The sequence below is a fragment of the Bos grunniens genome, chromosome 4 (genome assembly GCF_055505025.1).
Source record: "Bos grunniens cultivar Pamir isolate PY7600 chromosome 4, Bosgru_T2T1.0, whole genome shotgun sequence".
Taxonomy (NCBI): Eukaryota; Metazoa; Chordata; class Mammalia; order Artiodactyla; family Bovidae; genus Bos; species Bos grunniens.
Window position 1 is genome coordinate 59,547,460 of NC_141168.1, and position 22,650 is coordinate 59,570,109.

A 22,650-nucleotide genomic window follows, 5' to 3' on the forward strand; every position below is an offset into this window, starting at 1 on the left:
AGCTCTATCTGTCTAGCATTTGAGACCACGGGGTTCCGGGTCCTGTTTGGTCTGCCATTATTTCATCTGTCCCGCAGGTGGCATAGGTGAGGTTCTTCCCATGCTTTACGCCTTTCGATCCCACTGTGCTACTGAACTGCCTCCTGCCTTCTCAGGAAGGTCCTTCCTCACTGCCCCTCCTCTGCACCTCCCCCCACACAACCCTAGTGCCTTTTTCTTACAGGAATACCGAATCTATGAAACTTGACGGGTCTTCCTTGACTCTCACACACACTTTCTTCTTCTGGTCCCATTCTTTAGGCTTTGCTTTGTGCATAAATCTGAGAAATGGGCTATTTCCTGTCATCTCAGTAAACAGGGATTTCACAGTCATCAGGGACTGCAGCTCTCCTGTGTCAGCTGGTGAGCCCTGAGGAAACTCAGGAAGGAAAAGAATACCTGCCATCTAGCAGCCATCAGGCTACAACTACACCCTAAGGTGAGCCCTGAGGAAACTCAGGATGTGGAAACACAGGATACAGCCCCAGTTAGCTGAGGTGCATGTCAAAACAGAGATTTTAGTGAGCCCAGACCCTTACATCTTCCCATATATAGAAAAGTGCTAAATTCCTTAACTTGGAATATCTGGTTTTCTTTAACTAACAATAATCTTATGATGTTCTGACTACATGCTCTTTGCTGCAAAGCTCCTGTGTATACTCATTCCCTCCTTTCCTCCTTGGAGCAGTTTCTCAGAGCTATCTAAAATACTGTCTCTCATTTTGCCCCAAATAAAATTTAACTTGCAACTCTCACATTGTGCATTTTTAAAAGTCAACAAATCTTATAAACTAATGTACACCCATTTTTGGTGCTTGAATGTGCTGTTTCCCAGATACCTTTTGCAATTTAAACCAGAGTGGGGAAGGGAACTAATCTCAAGTTCCCCTTATGTGCCAGGCACTGAGACAGGAAACTTATGAAAATTGTTCAACCTTATGGAACCACTCTGTGAGGCAGGGATTAGTTTTTCTTCCTCTCTTTCTCCTCTCTCTATTCCACACATGCTTTTTGAATAACTATCATTATCAGATGCTGAATATTACCTCTTAAAATGAACAAGTACCCAGGTCTCATATGAATAGCAGTGAATTAAATAACCATGCTTTATCCCAATCAAAGATACTGAAAAAGGGCCTCTTAAATGGCACCCCCCACCCCCATCACTGGTTCCAGTCTGAGGGAGATTTTTGTATTTTCTGTTAGTGAATCCCTTACACTGGGCAGTGGGGCCCAGAAAAACTACTGTGAACAGAATTTAGAGGGAGTTTGGACAACTCCCAAATCACAGAGCTGGTAAATAGTAGAGGCTGGGATTTGAACCCAGGTTCTGGTGGAACAGGGGCTTCTCTGATAGCTCAGCTGATAAAGAATCCACCTGCAATGCAGGAGACCTGGGTTTGATCCCTGGGTTGGGAAGATCCTCTAGGAAAGGGAAAGGCTACCCACTCCAGTATTCTGGCCTGGAGAATTTCATGGACACGGCTTTTCATAGCCTTCTTGTATCTGATCCTTTCTTTTCTTTTTAGCTGCCAGATCTCCTAGAATCACAGCGTTAGCTAGCTGGATTTGCTAGTTGTTGAAAATGAAGCCTCCTGCTGAGGAATGGTCTTTCAGATGCTGTTTCAGGTAAAAAGTTGAGAAATCTATACATAACTCTAGAGTTGCCTCCAACTTTTCCTCCTCTGTCTCTTTTATGGAAGCCATGCATAACTTATGAAGAATGCAGAATAAGTATTTTGCAGATAAATATTGAAATTATATGTGGACCCTACATAGACACCTCTGTAAACACCCCATTCACATTCCCAGGGCCTGTTCTGGCCTGACACAAGCTGAGGAAAGGCAGCCACAGGGAAAGAACAGAGCATTCTGCTGCTCTGGAGGTTTATCTTCCAGAGCGACCTGGCAGATGAAGTTCTGGGAGAAAAAGGAGAGGACATTTCATCAGGTTTCTGCCTCTGTAGTTGCAGGCGTAACTACAGCAAGCAGCACTGTTCGTGCAGCCAATGTTTTATATAGACAACTTCAAGAACGTAGTGTAACTTTGAGTTAGATTTGCAAACTTTAGAATTTCATGTGCAGTGGGATAAGGCTATTGTCAAAGTCCCTGTGGCCCTATCATTCATTAAAGAGTAGAGAGAGACAAAAAAGAGAGAGAGAGATTGAGAAATGCAGCAAGTGCCAGCCTGACATTCTGTCTAGAGGGGCACAGAAAATAAATACTTCCCAGCTGGGTAACCTGGAAGACTTTCCTTAACTCCTCTGTGTCTCAGTCCCTTGTCTATAGAATGGACAAATAACAGCACCTGTATCATTGGAAGGTTGAGAGGATTAGAAAAGATAACCTACACCTAAAGTTTAGAATTGTAAATGCTCAATAAAAGCTAGCTGTTAGTGTTATCGACAATAAAGAAGGTCAGGGTAATAGAAAGGATACCTATTCCACATGTGGATATTTAGAGAAGGAATCTTAAAAGAAGTGTTATCCAATGTAAGCCCTGTAAGGTTAGTAAGAGGAAGCCAGTCAAAGACGGGGAGGGGCAAAAGAGTTTAAACATTTGCTATGCCATATGCTTCAAGTGGCTCAGTGGTAAAGAATCTGCCTGCCAAGCAGGAGGTGCAGGTTTGATCCCTGGGTTGAGAAGATCCCCTGGAGAAGGAAATGGCTAAACCAATTCCAGTATTCTAACCTGGAAAATCCTATGGACAAAGGAACTTGGTGGGCTACAGTCCATGGGGTTGCAAAGAGTTGGACACAACTTAGCAACTAAACAACAACAATGTCATATGGAAAGTCACAAAGCTAAATTCATCATATTATATACACAGAAGACCAGTAAACCACCCTCCCCAACCAACCCCAAACACCAAGTGTGCCAGTTTCCTATTGCTGTATAACAAATTACCTCTAAATTCAGCAGTCTACAACATACTATATATAAGCAGATCAGTAACAATAATTTCTCTGCTCCTGGGATGACATCTATTCAATGCACATTTAAACTTCAACTTGAGCTAAATAAGTAATTTTCAGGGAGGAGGTATAGCATTTCATCTTTAACCCTATGCCAGTCCAGAAACTTATGGGGGCAGTGAAGATATAGTCAAACATAGAATTCTAGAAAATATGACCAGTAAATATAAAGAGGACAGTATGGTAGGCAACAATTTTTCATCATTTTGCCTGAAAATAGCTCTTTTTATTTTTTTATTTTTACCTCATCAGCTCCTCATAGTCTTTTCCTTTTCCCTTTTCTATTATTTATCGTTTAAGCTCTAACCCCATGATTTATTTATTTGATGAATGAATGGAGGGATGCATTTATCTAAGTGCCCCATATCCAGTGAAAATGCATTGTGTAGCTGGACTTTTCATACAAAATTAAATTCTTTCCATCACCATTTTATAACTTCCCCAGTGGCTCAGTTGGTAAAGAGTCTGCTTGTAATGCGCGAGATTTGGATTTGATCCTTGGGTTGAGAAGATCCCTGGAGGAGGAAATGGCAACCCACTCCAGTGTTCTTGCCTGGAGAATTCCATGGACAGAGGAGCTTGGTGGGCTATAGTCCATGGGGTTGCAAAGAGTCTGACATGACTGAGTGACTAACTTACACTTTCACTTTCATCATCATTTCCAGAGGGACTGGAGAACTATATCCAAATTCATAAAAGTGAGAAAACAAGAGTTCAAAATGTCATGTTCTTACACAAAGATAATTGCAAATCAATCTTTTGTGGGGCAAATGAAAAAAATTCTTTCACAAACAGAAAAAACAACTCCTCTAAGGGCCAGGAACAGATAACGATGAATGAATATTATAAAAGTCCAGTCTTCAGATACCATCACTGGATTTTCTAAAAGTTTGGTCATTTCTGAAGCAGTCAGGCTGCCATTTGTCTTGGTGTGGGGGGGGGGTGGGTAGTTTTCCTCTTTTGAGAGGCAACATCCAGCCTTAGATTCTAGAAGAAGCCCAAAGTCCACAGTCAAACTACAGAGTTGAGGAGAGGGAAAGCCGTTACTGGGGCACCTAATGAGCAGGCTTGAGCTGTGCTCTCCATCCCACTAGCTCACTCAAAAAACTGCTCTCATTTTCGTTCTCTCCCCTGTTTTACCTTCGCCCAAGAAGCTGTCACACAACCTCTCTCTTTCTATCTTTCGAACTCAAGTCAGTGCTACAGCCTCTGGCCAGGGTCCCTGCCTCCTCACACGCCCCCACCATCTTCAGCAGTGTATCCCAGAATCTCATGGGGAGCTTCTTTAAAACATGGATTCTGTTCAGGTAGGTTTGTGCTAGGGCCCTAGAGTCCTTATTTTTCAGAAGTGCCCTAAATAGCTGCAGTCACTAGCCAGATTTCAGAAAGGCTGCTCTACAGGTTACTACAGTTACTCAACACCATCCTCACGTGGCACCAGCCACTGCCCCAGCCTCTTCTCCCAGTCCTCTCTCTCCCACCACTCAACCACCTGTGGCCCCTCGGACCTCGGGGCTTGTCACAAGCTCTTCCTTCTCCTTCCTTTAACCAGTTGCTGTTATTGGTCAATGGAGAAGGAAATGGCAACCCACTCCAGTATTCTTGCCTGGAAAATCCCATGGAGGGAGGAGCCTGGTGGGCTACAGTCCATGGCGTCGAGCATTAGCTAAATCCTGACGTTCTTGATTGCTCTGATCTTCCTCTGTGAGGTACCTTCTTCCTGCTCTCATCACACCTTATTATATGAGAGGAAAGTTTGTTTCCATTGTAAATCACTAATTTGGAGATTCTTTCACAGCAGCTGAGCCTATACCCTGCTTGATTAATAATTAATCTTTTGAGAAGGGATGACCTACCCTTCCTTTTTTCTGGCTAATATGTTATCAATGTGAAATCATGACCTCCTTGGTTCTTTTTTTTAATTGAATTATAGTTAACTTATAATGTGCTAGTTTCTGGTGTATAACAAAGTGATTTAGTTGTATATACATATTATATACATATACATATTATTTTTCAGATGCTTTTCCATAATAGGTTTTTACAAGATATTCAATATAGCTCCCTGTGCTATGGGCTTCCCAGTGGGGCTAGTGGTAAAGGACTCATCTGCCAATGCAGGAGACTTAAGAGACCTGGGTTCAATCTCTCAGTTAGGAAGATCCCCTGGAGAAGGGCTTGGCAACCCACTCCAGTATTCTTGCCTGAAGAATCCCATGGACAGAGGAGTCTGGCAGGCTACATGTCCAAAGGGCAAAGAGTCAGACATGACTGGAGTGACTTAGCACATACTCTGTGCTATCAGTAGGTCCTTGTTGTTTATGTATTTTATATATAGTAGTGTTTATATGTTACTCCCAAACTCCTACTAAATTTATTCCCTTTGGTAAACATAAGTTTGTCTTCTATGTCTGTGAGTCTATTTGCATTTTGTAAATAAGTTCATTTATAACATTTTTTAGACTCCACGTATAAGTGATAGCATATGACATTTGTCTTTGACTTACTTCACTTAATATAATAATCTTTGGTCCATCCATGTTGGTGCAAATGGCATTATTTCATTCTTTTTAATGACTGAGTAACACTCCATTGTGTATATTTACTCTTTGGTTCTTCTTGATCTACTTTCCTTTGGGTTCTTTATCAACTAGGCTTTAAATTCTTGGTGATACCATCTTCAGTTTCTGCTTCTGGAATCTTTGAACCTTGTATTTAATTTTTTTCTTTTTCTTTTTAATACTGAAAACATTTTGTATTGGGGTATAGCCAATTAACCGGAGAAGGCAATGGCAACCTGATCCAGTACTCTTGCCTGGAGAATCCCGTGGATGGAGGAGCCTGGTAGGCTGCAGTCCATGGGGTCGCAAAGAGGCGGACACGACTGAGTGACTTCACTTTCACTTTTCACTTTCATGCATTGGAGAAGGAAATGGCAACCCACTCCAGTGTTCTTGCCTGGAGAATCCCAGGGATGGGGGAGCCTGGTGAGTTGCCGTCTATGGGATTGCACAGAGTCAGACACGACTGAAGCGACTTAGCAGCCAATTAACAATGTTGTGATAGTTTCAGATGAACAATGAAGGGACTCAGCCATACATAAATATGTCCCCATTCTCTCCCACGCCCCTCTCCCATCCAGGCTGACACATAACATTGAGCAGAGTTCCATGTGCTAAACAATAGGTCTTTGTTGGTTATTCATTTTAAATATAGCAGTGTGTACACAACCTTCCCAAAGTCCCTAATTATCCCTCCACCCCACCAGCAACCATGAGTTCATTTTCTAAGTCTGTGAGTCTCTTTCTGTTTTGTAAGTAAGTTCACTTGTATCATTTCTTTTTAGAGTCCACATATAAGGGATGTCATATGATATTTCTCCTTCTCTGTCTGACTTACTTCACTCAGTATGACACTTTCTATGGGCCTCGTATTTCATAATGCTCCCCATAATTCTCCTCTAGGACTGATGGTTTAGCTCCTACCTCTGACCAATCCTCCAGTCGTTGCCTTAAGTAGGAAATCCCCAGAAAATCACACAGAAGCCAGACTTGACTCCCAGCCCTTGGCAAGGACTGGGCTGGGTAATCCCCAGGAGAGGCATGGAGGGAACTATTTGAAGGAACCAGTGAATGAATGGTATATAGCAATCAATTCCAACCATTCAGAATTATTTTTAAATGCTAGAATTGTCCTCTTCCCCCATGCCAATGGATTTGAGATTCTAAACGTTTCCTCTATGAAGCATCACTATCATTAAACCTATTTTATGGCCGAGAAACTTGAGGGAGAGTGAAGCAAAATGGTAGATATAATTAGCTAGAGGGCAAGGATTGTTCTCTGGTCTTAGCAATACACTGGATTGCACAGGTGTTTACTGACTCATGCTGCCTCTCTATGTGGAGATCTCTATCTAACATGCCCGGGGAGCAAGCATGTGGGCTGAGTAATTATAAATGCCTTTCAGAAGTATGGAGCTTAAAATAATTTCCTCTTGTAGTTTTTCAAAACAACCAGTGTTTGTGTCTTTTTAATCCTCACAGAAGGCATAGAGGGCAAAGATCATCAATGATTTCAGAGGCATGAGGCTGCAAGAAAACCGGACTTTGCTGTCAGGTAAGAGACACAGATGCTCACCTTGAGCAGGAAGAAAGGGGCACTGAATTGATCAGGACTGAAAGCAACAGCCCGTCTGCCCTGTGCCCATAAACGGGGAAAGGGAACAGAAGAACATTCTTTCTCATGTGGCCTGTTTGCTGTTGGAGAAAAGGATTCACCATGGTACACAGAACTCTCTTTTCCTGACAGAATAAATGAGAAATAACTAGGATTGGGGCTTCATTCTTCATTGTTTAGCATCTTTAATCCATCAGCTTTTAAGATGTCTGAGGAGCAGAAAATGTAATTTTATCCAGTTTTATTAGACAACAGCCTTTCCTCATCTGAAAAAATAATTTAAAAAGTACCCTAACTCTTAATATTTCTGGAGTCGACATGAAGTTAGTGGAGGTAGAATTTCCATATTTTATTATGTACCGTGAAAATCAACCTTTATGCTTAATGGAAGCCTTATGCTCACTGATAAATCAAGAGAGCGAAGGCAGGGCTGGGTAGTGAGAGGCAGGGTGAGAGCTGATACTGGCTCTGTTGTCTGTGGGCTAATAAAGAGTAGACTAGCTTGATTTACAAAATCATCTCCAAGAGAGGAAAGAAGTGCAGGGGGACTTGAAAGACTGGCGCTGCTTTGCTCTCGGGTGAATATGCATTTTATGCAGCCAGATTAAGGATTCATTTTGTCCTTGACACAGCACGAAATTCAATCTGCACTTACTTAGCCTACAGACAACAGCCTGCCAGGGGTCGTGTGAAGATTTTATAATAGTACAGGCAACAGTCTTCACCAGCAAAATAAACATTTGGGAAATTGTATTTTGAAAGCATTTCTTCTTCTTCTCTCCTCACCAATCCCCAGCCCGTCATGCAATTCTGGTTCAGTGAAATGCAGCATTTAATATTTTGGAAATAATTTTCAAGCAGATGGGGGAAGAGGCAGGAGGGCAGCTTCTATTACTAGCCTTGATGATCTCTCTACCTTCCCTTCTTTGTCAACAAAACAACTCAAGCAGTGATTGTTTTTCCTTTGCAAGAAAATAAAATAAGACAGCATGAAAGTGTTCTCAGATTTGCTCTCTGTTTGCTTCTGAAATCTTTCTAAGCTGAGGTCTTCTGTGTGATACAGAAAGCTCATTTTGAACCTGACTGCTGAGGATATCTTGGAGAGATGCTAAGGTGTGTGTTTTTGTTTTTTTTTTCTTTTTTAAAGAGGAAGAGAGCAGGATTTTCTGTCCCTGGCAGAGTGAGCCTCAGAACCCTTTGTTTCTGTGTAACAACGAGGGTAATTCTTCACACTCTCTTTATTGAACTACAAATATCTTTCCAGATGAACACTCTCCTAATCTAATTAGCTGTAAACAGGCCTCCCGGGTGCCACGCTACTTTAGCTATGGGATGGCATGAGCAGGAGGGGAGAGGGACTAGTTCAGGAAAGATATCCATGACTGTGAGTCTTTTCGATGGGCACAGTTGGGATGGGGTGATGTATCTGCAGGAGACTTTTCTGTCTTATAAGGAGACAAAAGCAAAGACTTATTGACTACTCTCCTAAAGGGCAGAATGGCCTACTATGAGCAAAGAAAGCTTGTTTTTCTATAGCACTTAACTGGTCTTCCCAGAATATGACTTACTAGTTAGCATAGCAAAGGAATGGCATCAAGCACTCTCGGGGATCCTGAAGGGTCTTGGCTGATTAATATGCATCCCCACTGTCAGACCCTGAGAAAGGCCATGGAGCCAAATGTTCACTTTGGAAGAGGTGATCCCATTATGGTTCCTGGTGGAACACCAGATCATGAGGGATTACAGGGTGGGGTTGGGGGTCAGTGGGTACTTTCAAGTTTCACAGTCAATGGTAGAGAATCCAAATTCAGAACCTCTGTCTGTGCAGAAGGTTGGAGAAAGGTTGCACAGCTTCATTTTTAAAGACAGCTTTCAGTTGTTCACCTTCTTCATGTCATTTTGGAAAGGATTCCTAAAGAAAGTTGAGGAGGGGATAATCTGGTCTTTGGTGAATAGCAGCGAGTGGTGAGGGGGGAAGGGTGGGCTCCCTGGGTGAGGCAGGTCCTAGGTTAATAAGAACCTGAAGAAATGAGGCTTCACTGGGTCATGGTTATGCCGTCCACCAGCCAGGCCTCCCACATGGGACCCACAAGGTTGAATAATCAATACTGGTCTCTGACAGCTGTTTCCTGCCAGTCATCCAGCCTTGAGCCAACACATAGGATTTCTGTTGTATTTCAGCCTCCTCGGACATCCCTGCTTTCTGGTGCCCAGTGTTGGCTGGAATGGATTCCAGACTTGTTTTGAAAGGGTTTGAGTCACCTGTACTGGGTTAACACCAATGACTTCTGGGCTCCAAGCCCACTCCTCTATTCTCTGCTCTGTGCTATGGGGCTGGACTCTGCAACTACACTTCCCAGACTCCTCTGCATCTCCCTGCCAATGAGAGGTGCAGGTGGGAGATGGACAAGAAGGGCAGGAGAAGGAGAGGAGGAACTATTTTCTGGCATTTAGTTGAGCTGGCATTCAGCAGCCTCTAGCCTCCAGCCCCCTTTGCTGCTTCTGTCTCCTCTCTGCACTCCTCAGTGGTTCAGAGGTAGCTGGTCCACATGGCTTCAGCAGTGAAAATACAGGCTGTGCAGTGGTCCAAGCACCAGCTGCACCTCTCCCTCTGGCTTCTGGTAATACCTCTTCCTCCTGTTGTTCTTTAGCTCTGGAGTCAGCAGTTGCTTCTTGCAATGATTAATCTCTGATAATTTTAGCATCCTTCCTTTTGTTCTATGGGGCTTCCCTTGTGGCTCAGCAGGTAAAGAATCTGCCTGGAATGTGGGAGACCTGGGTTTAATCCCTGGGTTGGGAAGATCCCCTGGAGAAGGGAAAGGCTATCCACTCTAGTATTCTGGCCTGGAGAATTCCATGGACTATATAGTCCATGGGGTCACAAAGAGTTGGTCTCGACAAAGCGACTTTCATTAACTCATTTTTGTTCTAAAGTCGGTATAATCAGTTCCCTGTATTAAATCCATCAGTGTAGCCAGTATCCTATATTAAATCTCCTCTGTTGGAATGCTTTCATTTTCTTGACTAACCCCTGATAAATGTTGATTCTGACAAGAAACCCAGTTTAAAAGGGTTCCACTTGTTGAATTAGCAAAAGGTTGGAGGCTTTCTCCCTTTGTGGTGACATCACTAAAAGAGAACCCATGGGCAGAGTGAGGACTGAGGACAGTCAGATGGGCAGAGATGCTCTCCTGGGGAACTTCAGTCTCTAACATCCTCCAGAAATATTCAGGTTGAGAGATGAGCCCACATCATGCTGATGGCTTCCCCATTTTGCTCTACAATGGTCTGTCTTAGAGTGCTTCTTCCTTGGCATTTCTACACATGAAGAATTTTGAAAACTACACTGCAGTACTCTACAATCACATCTTTCTTTTGTAAATCCTCAAAGTTGGACAGTGGAGGCAGTGGGAAAATGACAGTGGTTCTCAAGTATAGTCTGAGGACCCATGGGGAATCATAGAAACCCTCAGAAAGTATTCATGAGATCACTATTATTATCACAATAGTGAGACTTGATTTACCTTTTTCATTTTAATTCACTCATAAGGGTACAATGAGATTTCAAGAGGTTACACACATGGATACAGAAACAGGTTGTAGGCAGAAGCAGATATGGGAATTTCAGTTCAGTTCAGTTCAGTTGCTCATGTCCGACTCTTTGCTACCCTATGAACTGTAGCATGCTGGGCTTCCCTGTCCATCACCAACTCCTGGAGCTTGCTCAAACTCATGTCCATTGAGTCAGTGATGCCATCCAACCATCTCATCCTCTGTCATCCACTTCTTCTCTTGCCTTTAATCTTTACCAGCATCAGGGTCTTTTCCAATGAATCAGTTCTTCCCAACAGGTTGCCAAATTACTGGAGTTTCAGCTTCAGCATCAGTTCTTCCAATGAATATTCAGGACTGATTTCCTTTAGGATTGACTGGTTTGATCTTTCTGTTCAAGGGACTCTCAAGAGTCTTCTCCAACACCACCGCTCAAAAGCATCAATTCTTTGGCACTCGGCTTTCTTTATGGTCCAACTCTCTCATCCATACATGACTACTGGAAAAACCATAGCTTTGACTAGACAGACCTTTGTTGGCAAAGTAATGTCTCTGCTTTTTAATATGCTGTCTAGGTTTGTCATAGCTTTTCTTCCAAGGAGCAAGTGTCTTTTAATTTAGCTGTCTTTTATTCAGATATCAAGGAGATTTACAAAAGTAGAAAAGAGTGCTATTATTCTAATTTAACTTTTGTTTTGGAAAATAAAGTTATTTATTATAAAAATATGTTATTTATGTTAATATGTTTCTTATTAATAAATAAGATAAATTTATTTTAAATTTTAAACTAATAAATTCTGGTGTGGAGTTGGTATATTTTCTTCACTTTTACTAGTCACTTAAATTTCATCTCCAGCCCCTGGTCATCTAGAGTTTAGTCCCCACATGGATGTCAAATCCAGGGAAATCATTTCCAAAATTTTCAATGGCCCAGGCTGGTTCTCCCTTCCGTTGAGGGGGGGTGGGGGGGCGGTGGTCCATGTTTTGCCCCAGGACACATACACTTCCTGTCCTGATGCTTCCATCACCACCCTTACATTACTCACACGAATGTCAGAGTCCAGCTTTTTTGACCCCAGTCTCAGGAGACACCTGTCCAAGCCACTTAGTAGCCTTCCACAGTGAGGAGAAGCATCGCACTCTTCCCCCATGGGGACAGCTGAGCCCCAATGCCATACTGACACTAACCACCTCCCTTCTTCTGTGGGTTCTGCTGCAGTCCTTCTAATATTTGACTGTGGAAGGTGGGAATAGTTGACCCACATTATCTTGGGGTCTCAGTTGAAAGTTAGGTAGAAATAACTAGTCCAATTTTCAACACCTGTCATAAAATCATCCTGTATTTCTAATGAAATATCTCTCATTATTTATATATTACACATGAGGAAATTAAAGTTCAGAGAAAATATTAATAATTAAAGGTAAGTGACTAAGCCAGGATTTGAACTCTGGTATGTCCAAAATTGAGAGGGGCATGACAACCCATTCCAGTAATCTTGTCTTTAGAATTCCATGGATGGATAAGCCTGGTGGGCTATAGCCTATGGTGTTGTACTTTATGCTCATTGTCAAGTTGCTTTCAGAGAAGTTCTAGCAACTTAAGTTCTCATTAGTGATGAATGAACATGTCCCTTTCATCTTGCTAAAAGTAGGCCTTCATCACTTTTTAACCTTTGCCTATTTATCAGACGATAGATGATATCTCATTGCTGTTTTAACTTGTTTTTCTTTGATTACTACTAAAGATGAAACTGTTTTTATATTTATTGGTCATGTTCTTGATCATTAAAAAATTAAATTGTTTTTTTCCTTATTGATATGCAGGAACTCTTTATTATTAGAGGATTTAAATCTTGTCATATGCTACAAATATTGCTCTAGTTTTTCACTTATCGTTTAATTTTATGAATATTTTGACATTGCACACATTTGAAGATTTTATGTAATTAAACCTAGTAATACTTTTTTTGGGCTTCCCTTTGTAATATCATGCTCAGAGAAATTGGAATACTTCCTAAAATATTTTTTTTCAGGAAGGTATAAATCTGTTCTATTTTCTGAATCTTTGGATGACTGGGAATATGTTTCTGTGACTCTCATGTAGGAATAATATCTTGGCAGTTGGAGCATTTTTAACACACCATCCTCAAAATGCTGTAGAAGCTATTCCACTATTTCCCAAAATTTACTGTTGAGAGTGAGGTCTGATACCAAAAAGATTTTTATCTGTTAGTATGTCCCCAGTTATTTGTAAGAGCAGAATGACTGCAAGATTATTCTTTATACTTGGAATAAAAAGGAAAAGCCAGACACGATGAGGAGTCTGTTTTACACTTTCTGGAGTTGAGTGGGTTTTGGATTAAAGTCAAGGATTTCTTCAACTAAAGAAAATTATCTTTTTTTTTTTTTTTTTCAGTTTGGTCACCACTTCTCTGTCTGATGTATTCTCTTCTTCTGGGTTTCCTAGTCAATCCCCAGGACTTATCCTATGCCTCTTATGTGAGTTTCAGAATTTCCCCAGTGGGCTGACTGGTTTTCTCTCTTTTTTTTTTTTTGGCTTTATTTATTACTTTTTTTTACACTTTATTTTTTTTTAATTTTATTTTATTTTTAAACTTTACAGTATTGTGTTAGTTTTGCCAAATATCGAAATGAATCCGCCACAGTGGTTTTCTCATCCTGTTTGTTTCGCATTGTCCAACTTGCTCATCAGTATGGCCATCGCATTTTTACATCAGGCAATTATTGTTTCACCTAAAAGTAGTCTTCCCTGATCTCAGACTGTTTCTTTTTCACTAGTGTTGTCTCCTCAAATTATTACTGAGAATCTGATTTAATATCTTACAAAATTCACTTTCCTGTTGCAAGCTTTTTTTGAAAGAGCTCTCCTCTTTGGAGATCATGAACATTTTTTCTATATTCAAATGTTTCTCTGTTTTCTCATCCTTACGAGGGAGTGCTGTGTTTGCCCAGTTTTGGAAACTGGAAGAGGCCCAGTTAGAGAGTGTTCAGGTTCATGTCTGATTTCTTCAATGTGCAAAAGGGATCAAGGAAGAATCGATCATTTCTGTAGTTTAATTTCTCTGTATCAGCAATCCCATTTTCTAGAAGGTTGAAGAAGGAACCACATCCCAAGGTGATCATGTGACAAGTGCTTTCCCACTGTGCCTGCATTCCTTCCCACCTGTCAGGGGCACCATCCTCCTTCTCTGATGGACAAGATGGTCTTGCTGTGAGAGTGTTGTTCTTATCACATTGTTTGAACTGGACTGAACTGAAATGGCAGTGGAAGTGCCTTTTATGGCAGATTGTGCTGAGAAGGGAAATTCGCACCTGTTTGAAACTGACATTACATTTATAGAGAGCAAGGGGGGAAACAAACACAAAGGCTGGCACATTGGGGATGATTACTGCCAAAATTACTTACCAAAGACATCTGCGAAGCTGTGATCCAGTCAGGAGGGATGTGGAAATGAGCCCCAGCTGAGTCCCCCAGCAAAATGACTCCCCTGGGCTGTGAACCTAGGGGGCACAATTTATTTGCATTATTTATGCACTCAAGTAGTTTGGAGCCTCTAGGTTAGGTAGTTAGGTGAGCACATACCCTGGTGTGTATTCCATGCGTGGAGCATCATAACAGTGATACATTGCCACTTTTTGAGTGTTGGAGGATGAGGGGCATAGCATTTAGGAGCTGAATGAGATTTCTAGGCCACTGAAACTGCCAACTAAGCTGTAGAGATGCAGGTGTGTTTCCTAGCTCCGCATAAAACAAACTGCTGTGCAACCTCTTAAGTGAATGATGGATGAATAAAAACATCAGAAGTTTATCTGAACTCAGAAATATGCCCAGATTTTGGTCCTGAAAAATTGCTTTCTTGGAAAACATACCCATTTCTGTTATAATTCTCTTTAGGAATTAGTGATATCATGGAGCAATTTTGATTTTTCAAGCATGTTATGGATTTTTAAAGTCCTGAATCTACAAAGGCAAAAGCACGGAATGGACAATTACGCCTGATTGATGGAGAAATGGAAAAATAAAGTCACTGTGCAGCCTTGTACATTTGAGGTTACAGATCACTTAATCTGATTCTGAGGAATTCACCCATGGGTGATGCATGTACTCTTCCAAAATTCTTAAAGTCCTGAAAGAATCAAGTGATGCCTCCCAGAGTCAGAGAGGAGAGCTTCCTTTCCCCGCCTACAAACCCCCTGAATCAGGTCCAAGGATGCTCCAGCCTTGCTCCAACGGCTCCCTATCTCAGAACTCTGGGACAGCCAGCATTTGGCTATGCAACTGGGGACTGAGAAGGCCCAGGACATCGAGGAGGGGACGGGATTTAGGGAATCCAAGAGATTCCATAGTGACCCCAGAGCCTCACACCATGGTTTCACTCAATGTTTATTGATTCATTTACTTGTTAATTCATTCTTTTATTCATGCAACAGCATTTCTAAATGGTATGACTTATGTATTGGGTCCTTACATTTTCTACCTCTATCCTACCCCCCTGACAGCTTAGAGATGTTAGACTTTAAGTTGATTGAGGACAAGGACTATATCATGTTTGTCCATGAAAACTCAGAGCCAAGTATAGACCTTAGTGCATAATAGGAATAGGTATTCATGAAATATCCTGTTGAGTGAATGAAATATTTTTAAATGTTAGGAAAAAGCACTGCCTAAACAAATATAGTGGTGCTACCATAGGGTCTTGTGTGAGGCTCTTTGGGCATCAGCAGTGCCATGTTTTCAGCACTATGTGGTTGGTATTAATAAGTTTCTCCTAAGAGTACTGGTAGGCTTCCCGAGTGGCGCGGTGGTAGAGAAACCACCTGCCAATGCAGGAGACGCGAGAAATGCGGTTCAATCCCTGGGTTGCAGAGATCCCCTGGAGGAGGAAATGGAAACCCACTCCAGTATTGTTGCCTGGGAAATCCCATGGACAGAGAAGCCTGGCAGGCTACAGTCCATGGGGTCTCAAAAGAGTTGGACATGACTTAGCCCCCCCAAAAAGAGTACAAAGACTACTGGTGGCCCAGGGGTCTGTGGCACGTGGGCATTTAGAATACAGAGCTTTTGTTCAAGTGTTTTCGGGAACTCTCAGCAGTTATAGTTTGGCGGCCTCCCTCAAGTTACCCACATACAAGCCTTTAACCCATTTGACACAAGGACTTTGTCAGTACAAGCCCAGATGTCTGACCTTATGGTGTATTGAGAAGGACACAGAGCAGAATGAAAATTATCACCTCCACTTATCTTCTTATTTGGAGAGGTGCTGGATTTCAGTTACCATGGTATCTATTTTACAGCCTTTAAGAAAAAACTGAATTTTATATTTGTGTATAGTTGATTAATAATGTGTTAGCTTCAGTTGTACAACAAAGTGATTCAGTTGAGCATATACAAGTATCTATTGTTTTTCAAATTCGTTTCCCAATTAGGTTGTTACATAATATTCAGCAGAGTTCCCTGTGCTATACAGTAGGTCCTTGTTGGTTATCCATTTTAAAAGTAGTAATGTCCATCCAAAACTCCCTAACTATCCCTCTAATAACTTTCCAGTCACCCAATAAAGGAATCAGTTAAACTCATTATGCTGTAGCATCAGGCATTTCCTCATTTGTCTGTTCGACTCAATTTGACTCAGACTAGAAAAGAATATTCTATTAGGATAAGTACACTGACTTTTACCATTCATACCTTCACAGAATTTCTTCTCGTATGGGATTCCATCTTTTGGATCAACACCCTTTAAGAGAGAAGTGATGAGATTAGCAATTTGCTTTTAAATTTATGAGACACAAGTACAAAATCCTCCCCAGATGGCTTTTAAAGCACAAAGGCAAATCAGTAGATAAAATCCTTTAAAGTCTCTTGAGCCCTTAATCCAAGGTAGCAACATTCTACGTAAGTGAGTTAGGCTTTAAGGACCTGGGGGCAGGAATAAGGAGAGATCCAGAAACTGGACCATCTTGTTCAGAAGGATGCAGGGCAGGGCTCTGAGTGCTGGAAGTGTCACTGGAGGGAGCACTGAGGGTCCAGTCAGTGCTGGGACACAGGGTCAGAGTGGGCTCAGCGGTCTCTAAACTAGAGCTCTAAGTATCCTGACTTCTCCAGTGCCTAAGGAGTGATGTTTCTAGAGCAGTGATTCTCAACAGGGCTGGTTTTAAGGCAGCCCCCTACCCGCCCCTGCCCTGCACCCATCCCCAGGGGACTTCGGCAATGTCCGGAGACATCTTTGGTTGTTACAGTGTGGGGAGGGGGAGCTACAGGCATTTAGTGGGGAGAGGCCAGAGATGCCGCTAACCATCCTACATTTTTCAAGGCAGCCTGGACGATAAGACATCATCCCAAATGTTGATACAATGAGACTGAGAAACCCATCAGTGAGGTTGAGCTTGTGAGTTGGACAGGGTTACCATAGCTGAGGGCACTTTCTAACACTGAATGCTAGGTCTGTGCATTAGTAGAGTAACTGGTCCTTGGAAGGTTCAAGCAGAGTCTGGATAACCCTAAGGAAAAGTTAATACACATATATAGTTATGTTTTTTGTTTTGTTTTGCTTGTCAAACTCTGGTCTGGAGAACACTGGCATTCCACTAGATAGTAATGGTATTAACAGGATTCTAGGAAGAGCCTGATGGTCAGAATGTATTGGAAACAATGTGTTCACTCTCTTGGTCGTGGGGGCTCCCAGTGTGCAATAAAACATTAAAGACGCTGAGAAATTCGGAAGTAAAGCAAACTGTTTAGGCTTATTTGACCCAGTACTTTCTAAACCTGGGTATAGCACCCCTCCTCCTGTATCTTTTAACCTCCCACTTGACAGCGGAGTTCCTGGACACAGTTAGGGAAATGTTGGACTTGGTGGTTGCAAAATCCTCTCTGAGTTCATGATTTTGTGATTCTGGGAGTCATTTTTCCTCTACGGAAAGGGATAGGTGTGAAGGTCATGTGTCTTTTTCCTATTAACTGATGATGAACTCTGAGTCTTGGCTCTCTGGGCTCCTCGTGGATTTCCACTGTCAGACTTTATTTTTTGGGGCTTCAAAATCACTGCAGGTGGTGATTGCAGCCATGAAATTAAAAGACGCTTACTCCTTGGAAGGAAAGTTATGACCAACCTAGATAACATATTAAAAAGCAGAGACATTACTTTGCCAACAAAGGTCCATCTAGTCAAGGTTATGGTTTTTCCAGTGGTCATGTATGGATGTGAGAGTTGGACTGTGAAGAAAGCTGAGCGCTGAAGAATTGATGTTTTTGAACTGTGGTGTTGGAGAAGACTCTTGAGAGTCCCTTGGACTGCAAGGAGATCCAACCAGTTAATTCTAAAGGAGATCAGTCCTGGGTGTTCTTTGGAAGGACTGATGCTAAATCTGAAACTCCAGTACTTTGGCCACCTCATGTGAAGAGTTGACTCATTGGAAGAGACTCTGATGTTGGGAGGGATTGGGGGCAGGAGGAGAAGGGGACGACAGAGATGAGATGTCTGGATGGCATCACCGACTCGATGGACATGGGTTTGGGTGAACTCCAGGAGTTGGTGATGGACAGGGAGGCCTGGCATGCTGTGATTCATGGGGTTGCAAAGAGTCAGACACGACTGAGTGACTGAACTGAACTGAACTGAGCACTGTCTCTTATTGGCCTTCCATATGTAGGTGGGGTCACACGTCAGAGGCAGGGATGGGGTCATGGAACAAAGATAGGAGCTTCACATACTAATAACCTCTGTGTCATCCAACAGGACAGCTAAGCTTGACTCTAACAGAACAAGAGCTGCCTTAGGGATCCTGACACCTCCATACCTTAAGACTAGGGGTGATGTCTTCCCCTTCTCATGAGAAGGCAATTTGACTAATGATAGGGTGGGTGGGGTGGGCTATACTGGGGTACAATCTGTCTTGCTCTCCACATCCCAGAAATAACAGACCATCAGTGTCCTGGAGAGAAGAAACTATTTACAGAAACTTTCTCCTCTTCATTCAAGCAAATAAGGCAGCCATTCAAAGGCAATTTATCTTGAAGCTGCTGCTGCTGCTGCTAAGTCGCTTCAGTCGTGTTCGACTCTGTGCGACCCCATAGACGGCAGCCCACCAGGCTCCCCTGTCCCTGGGATTCTCCAGGCAAGAACACTGGAGTGGGTTGCCATTTCCTTCTCCAATGCATGAAAGTGAAAAGTGAAAGGGAAGTCGCTCAGTTGTGTCCGACTCTTAGCGACCCCATGGACTACAGCCTACCAGGCTCCTCCATCCATGGGATTTTCCAGGCTAGAGTACTGGAGTGGGGTGGAATCTTAAACTTCAAGGCCCCTTGTTTGTATGATCCCTGCCTGTGTGAGTGCTGGGAGCAGCTGGGAGCTGTAGAGTGTTTTAGGTGGAGAGGAGTCTGGCTGCAGTCAGAATAATGTTTCCACTTAAGCACTCCTGGTAAATTGGAAAAGAGATCTCAAAAGAAAGTGACCTGAATTTCCAAGACTCCAGGAATTTGTTAAGATTTCTTTTATCATTCTAGTTAATCATACTTTTATACTTGATTTTGTATTTGGTATACTTTTTACTTCATGCTGCTGCTGCTAAGTCGCTTCAGTCGTGTCCGACTCTGTGCGACCCCATAGGTGGCAGCCCACCAGGCTCCCCCGTCCCTGGGATTCTCCAGGCAAGAACACGGGAGTGGGTGAGGAGCCCTCAAATCCTATAAGTTCAAGACCTCACAAAATTTAGATTTGCTGCCATTACTGTCCTCAGATAAGTGTTTGGCTTTTCTCCTTCCTTCCCTTTTCTCTACTGGAAGCTACTAATCTATTCATGAGGAACCAGGGTAGCAGCATAGATGCTTCGGGATGTAGGTAGTGGGGAAACTACAGGTAATTTCCACTCTGCCTGGGTAGCCTTATGAAACAGGAAAAAAATGGCTGCAATGAAACGGTGACAGCATGTGATTTGCTCCACCAGCTGTTTGGGTTGCTGTAAAAAGTTTGCTAACACCATGATTCATTTAATTTCACACTGTTTCAGACAGAACCAAGGGGTTAGATGTGAGTGACCTTAAACAAGACTTACAGTGGCTGTGACTGAGAGAGCCTCAGCTCTCATTACATCATTGACACTTTTCACGTGTGATTGGATTCTATGCTGCTCTTTCAAACAGCAGAAAAAGAGTTGCCTTAGCCTACCATCTTATCTTCTTCCTCAGGTCTGACTAAGCAAACAGGCAATGGGCTTGTAAGGAGGGCAGAAAGCCAGAGAATAGGGTTAAGTCTGAATTTAGTTGCTTACCCAAATGCCGTTACAGTTTGAATCTTGATATGAGTCCCAGTTGTCTGGCCTACAGAGAGGACAGCCACATTAGTCTTCAGCATATATTTATCACTCTGAATGTCAGCTTCACAAATGAAGGAATGAATCAATGAGTGCTACACCAAGTGTCACTGATGACCAACAGGTTCTTCAAGGGAAAATGCCACACACCATTGTGTGTTGTGGCCCACAGAACCCTCACTCGGCCTCTTTGTCATTCTCTTGGCTTTGGGTACTTGCTGGGAGCTGGGGACCAAATGCAGCCTTTTCATAACTGACTACGTTCATGGGTGGTATTGTTGGGTAATGGTGCTGATGAGCGTAATGAACACATCTGCAGTCTATTTTCTTCAGACAGGCAACACCATTAAAGTTACGCCTCTAAAGTCCCAAACATCCGGTTAATGCTTCAGCACTGTAGTCACAGCTAAGATGAAGGCTGGCATATCCAGTTTGAGTTTTGAGATGTGATTGGCTGAACATCATCCTGGGACTAAAATGAAACTGGCACTCCACTCCCTGCAGTCCTTGCCTTACTCTTGGTGGAAAAGGCTACTTTTTCTGGGCCCAGGGCTGCCTGTAGAGCTTGAGCAGGCGGATGGATAAATGTCCACAATAACCTGTCTACTCACTTGTTTCTTCCACTAGACTGTAAACTCGTATTTCTATTTGTTTACCACGCAGCATGATGCAGAATGCTTGGCAATGCTCGATGAGCATTTTGGGGGGCAATAAAATGAACAATTACTGGTTTTTTTCATTGAGTTTTACTTCAGTGAGGACACGGACGTCCCTTCTCTCTGTAAGCACGAATCCCCTAGGCTGGAGGAGATAATTATGCCTCCCGCCTCCTTTTCAGAAGGTAATTTTCAAAATCAGTGATGAGCAGAGACCATTACCTTCTGCCTGGGTATGCCATCTTGTTGCTGTCGTTGCAATCTCTCCCTCGCCAATAAAAGCCCCGCAGTGTCTGAAAGTGAAGGGCACACACAGGAAGGGTCAGTTCTGCTCTGATGTTGTCCACGGTGAAGGCCAGTCCGAGCTGTCAGAGGGGGATTGACATCTGCAGTTTCAAATTCAAATATAGTCTGGGAACACCAGAGATCACCAAGAAAATTAAGGTGAATATGCTACGACCTCCCGAGTGAGGTGAAATATAATATGGTGCCAGGGCCAATCACAGGTGTAGCATAAGTGTGCGTGTGCGTGTGTGTGTGTGTGGTGTGTGTGTGCACTGTTGTGTGTGTGCCAATATGTGACAGCATGGGGGTGCACCTGTGTGAATTTGCAAGTCGTGAGCATGTGTACATTCACATGGGTGGTTATGCAAATGCATGTTTCACACACGCGTGTCTGTGTGTACATGTGTGTTCATGTGTATGTGTCTATGTGTACTTCCACACACAGCAGGGCCATCCAACTCCTTGAACTTTCTCTGTTAATCATCAACCTTCTCAGGCCCCAAAGCAATTGGTTTATTTTGTTCAACGATTAATAATTTTACTGAATAATTAAAAACTCTAGCCAAACTGGTTACTTGCATGGATTTATTATATTTTTGACATGTCTGATTCAAAAGGATTAAGAGCCACGATGATGTCAAACAATTCTTTTATTGCTCGAATTGCCAGGTAGAGTATCTGAGATCCCATCAACTTTGGAAAGTTTGTGACATCTGTTACTTGCTTGTTGAATTTCACAGAGAATATTATGATATCCTAACTGTTCTAAATCAAACATGTGCACACAAACACATATACACTTTTAAAAAGTAAGTTGAAATATATTTAAGAATTTTGAAAATAATTCATGACATGTTTTCAAGATAACTGTTATCCCCATGGAGAATTCCAGCTGGGAATGGCTTCAGGAAATGAAAACAGTCTAGGACTAAGATCCACTTTGATGGTCCATGTGGAGATAGCGTAAAGGTATATAAACATTATAAAATGGTGTATTATCAAATTAATAATACATTCAAATGGCATTCAATCTTGTCTTATTAAAGGAAAGAAATTTATAGGAAGCAATGCAATATTTACTGAACGTCTGGTTACTCTTAACAATACTTACTGGGAAATCACTATATTTGTCTGAATCGGCATCTTTGAATGGCACAGAATTTTGTATACTTCTAGAAGAAAGAAAATGAAACACCTGTGAGCTAAGAAAAAAGAAAGCGTGTTTGTGAAAATAAATACAGACATGTTTAGATATGACTGTGTTGAGTTTACTTAACAAAACCCCATTCTAAAAATAAAATTAAGGGCCTAAATAAAAATTTAAAAAGTAAAGATAAAATTGAGTGCCAGCCCAACTTTGCTTATTCCTACTCGCCACTCAACAGAATGATTTTCTCTCTGACATTTTACTTGGCCTATAAGGGTAAGTAAAATATAATGAACTCAAGTGTTAGAGGCCATGGGATATGGCTGCTGAGGTCCTCAGGAAAGGAGGCTGCCTTTTTGGTCCAGTCAATGAACTTAGTACTAGAGATTTTACACATTTTACACATTCTGGGACAGAAGTCTTTTCTTAAGTTTCTCCTCTTTTAAATCACTTCATCTGAGACCCGTTAGGCATTTAGTTGTCACTCC

At 42.2% G+C, this 22,650-nt stretch overlaps 1 protein-coding gene across 3 annotated transcripts in view; it reads right to left on the reverse strand.

Moving 5' to 3' along the window:
- Positions 1 to 22,650, reverse strand: part of AOAH (acyloxyacyl hydrolase) — a 190,488-nt gene that overhangs the window by 88,221 nt on the left and 79,617 nt on the right. For 2 of the 3 annotated variants that reach the window (XM_086396565.1, XM_086396567.1), the window contains 5 exons: positions 22,127 to 22,187; positions 20,953 to 21,095; positions 20,033 to 20,081; positions 16,452 to 16,500; positions 14,172 to 14,266 (listed from right to left, as the gene is read on the reverse strand). In XM_086396565.1, coding sequence (XP_086252691.1) covers positions 14,172 to 14,266; positions 16,452 to 16,500; positions 20,033 to 20,081; positions 20,953 to 21,095; positions 22,127 to 22,187 — 397 coding nt within the window. The remainder of the gene's footprint in view (positions 1 to 14,171; positions 14,267 to 16,451; positions 16,501 to 20,032; positions 20,082 to 20,952; positions 21,096 to 22,126; positions 22,188 to 22,650) is intronic. The other variant, XM_086396566.1, reaches the window with a different exon arrangement.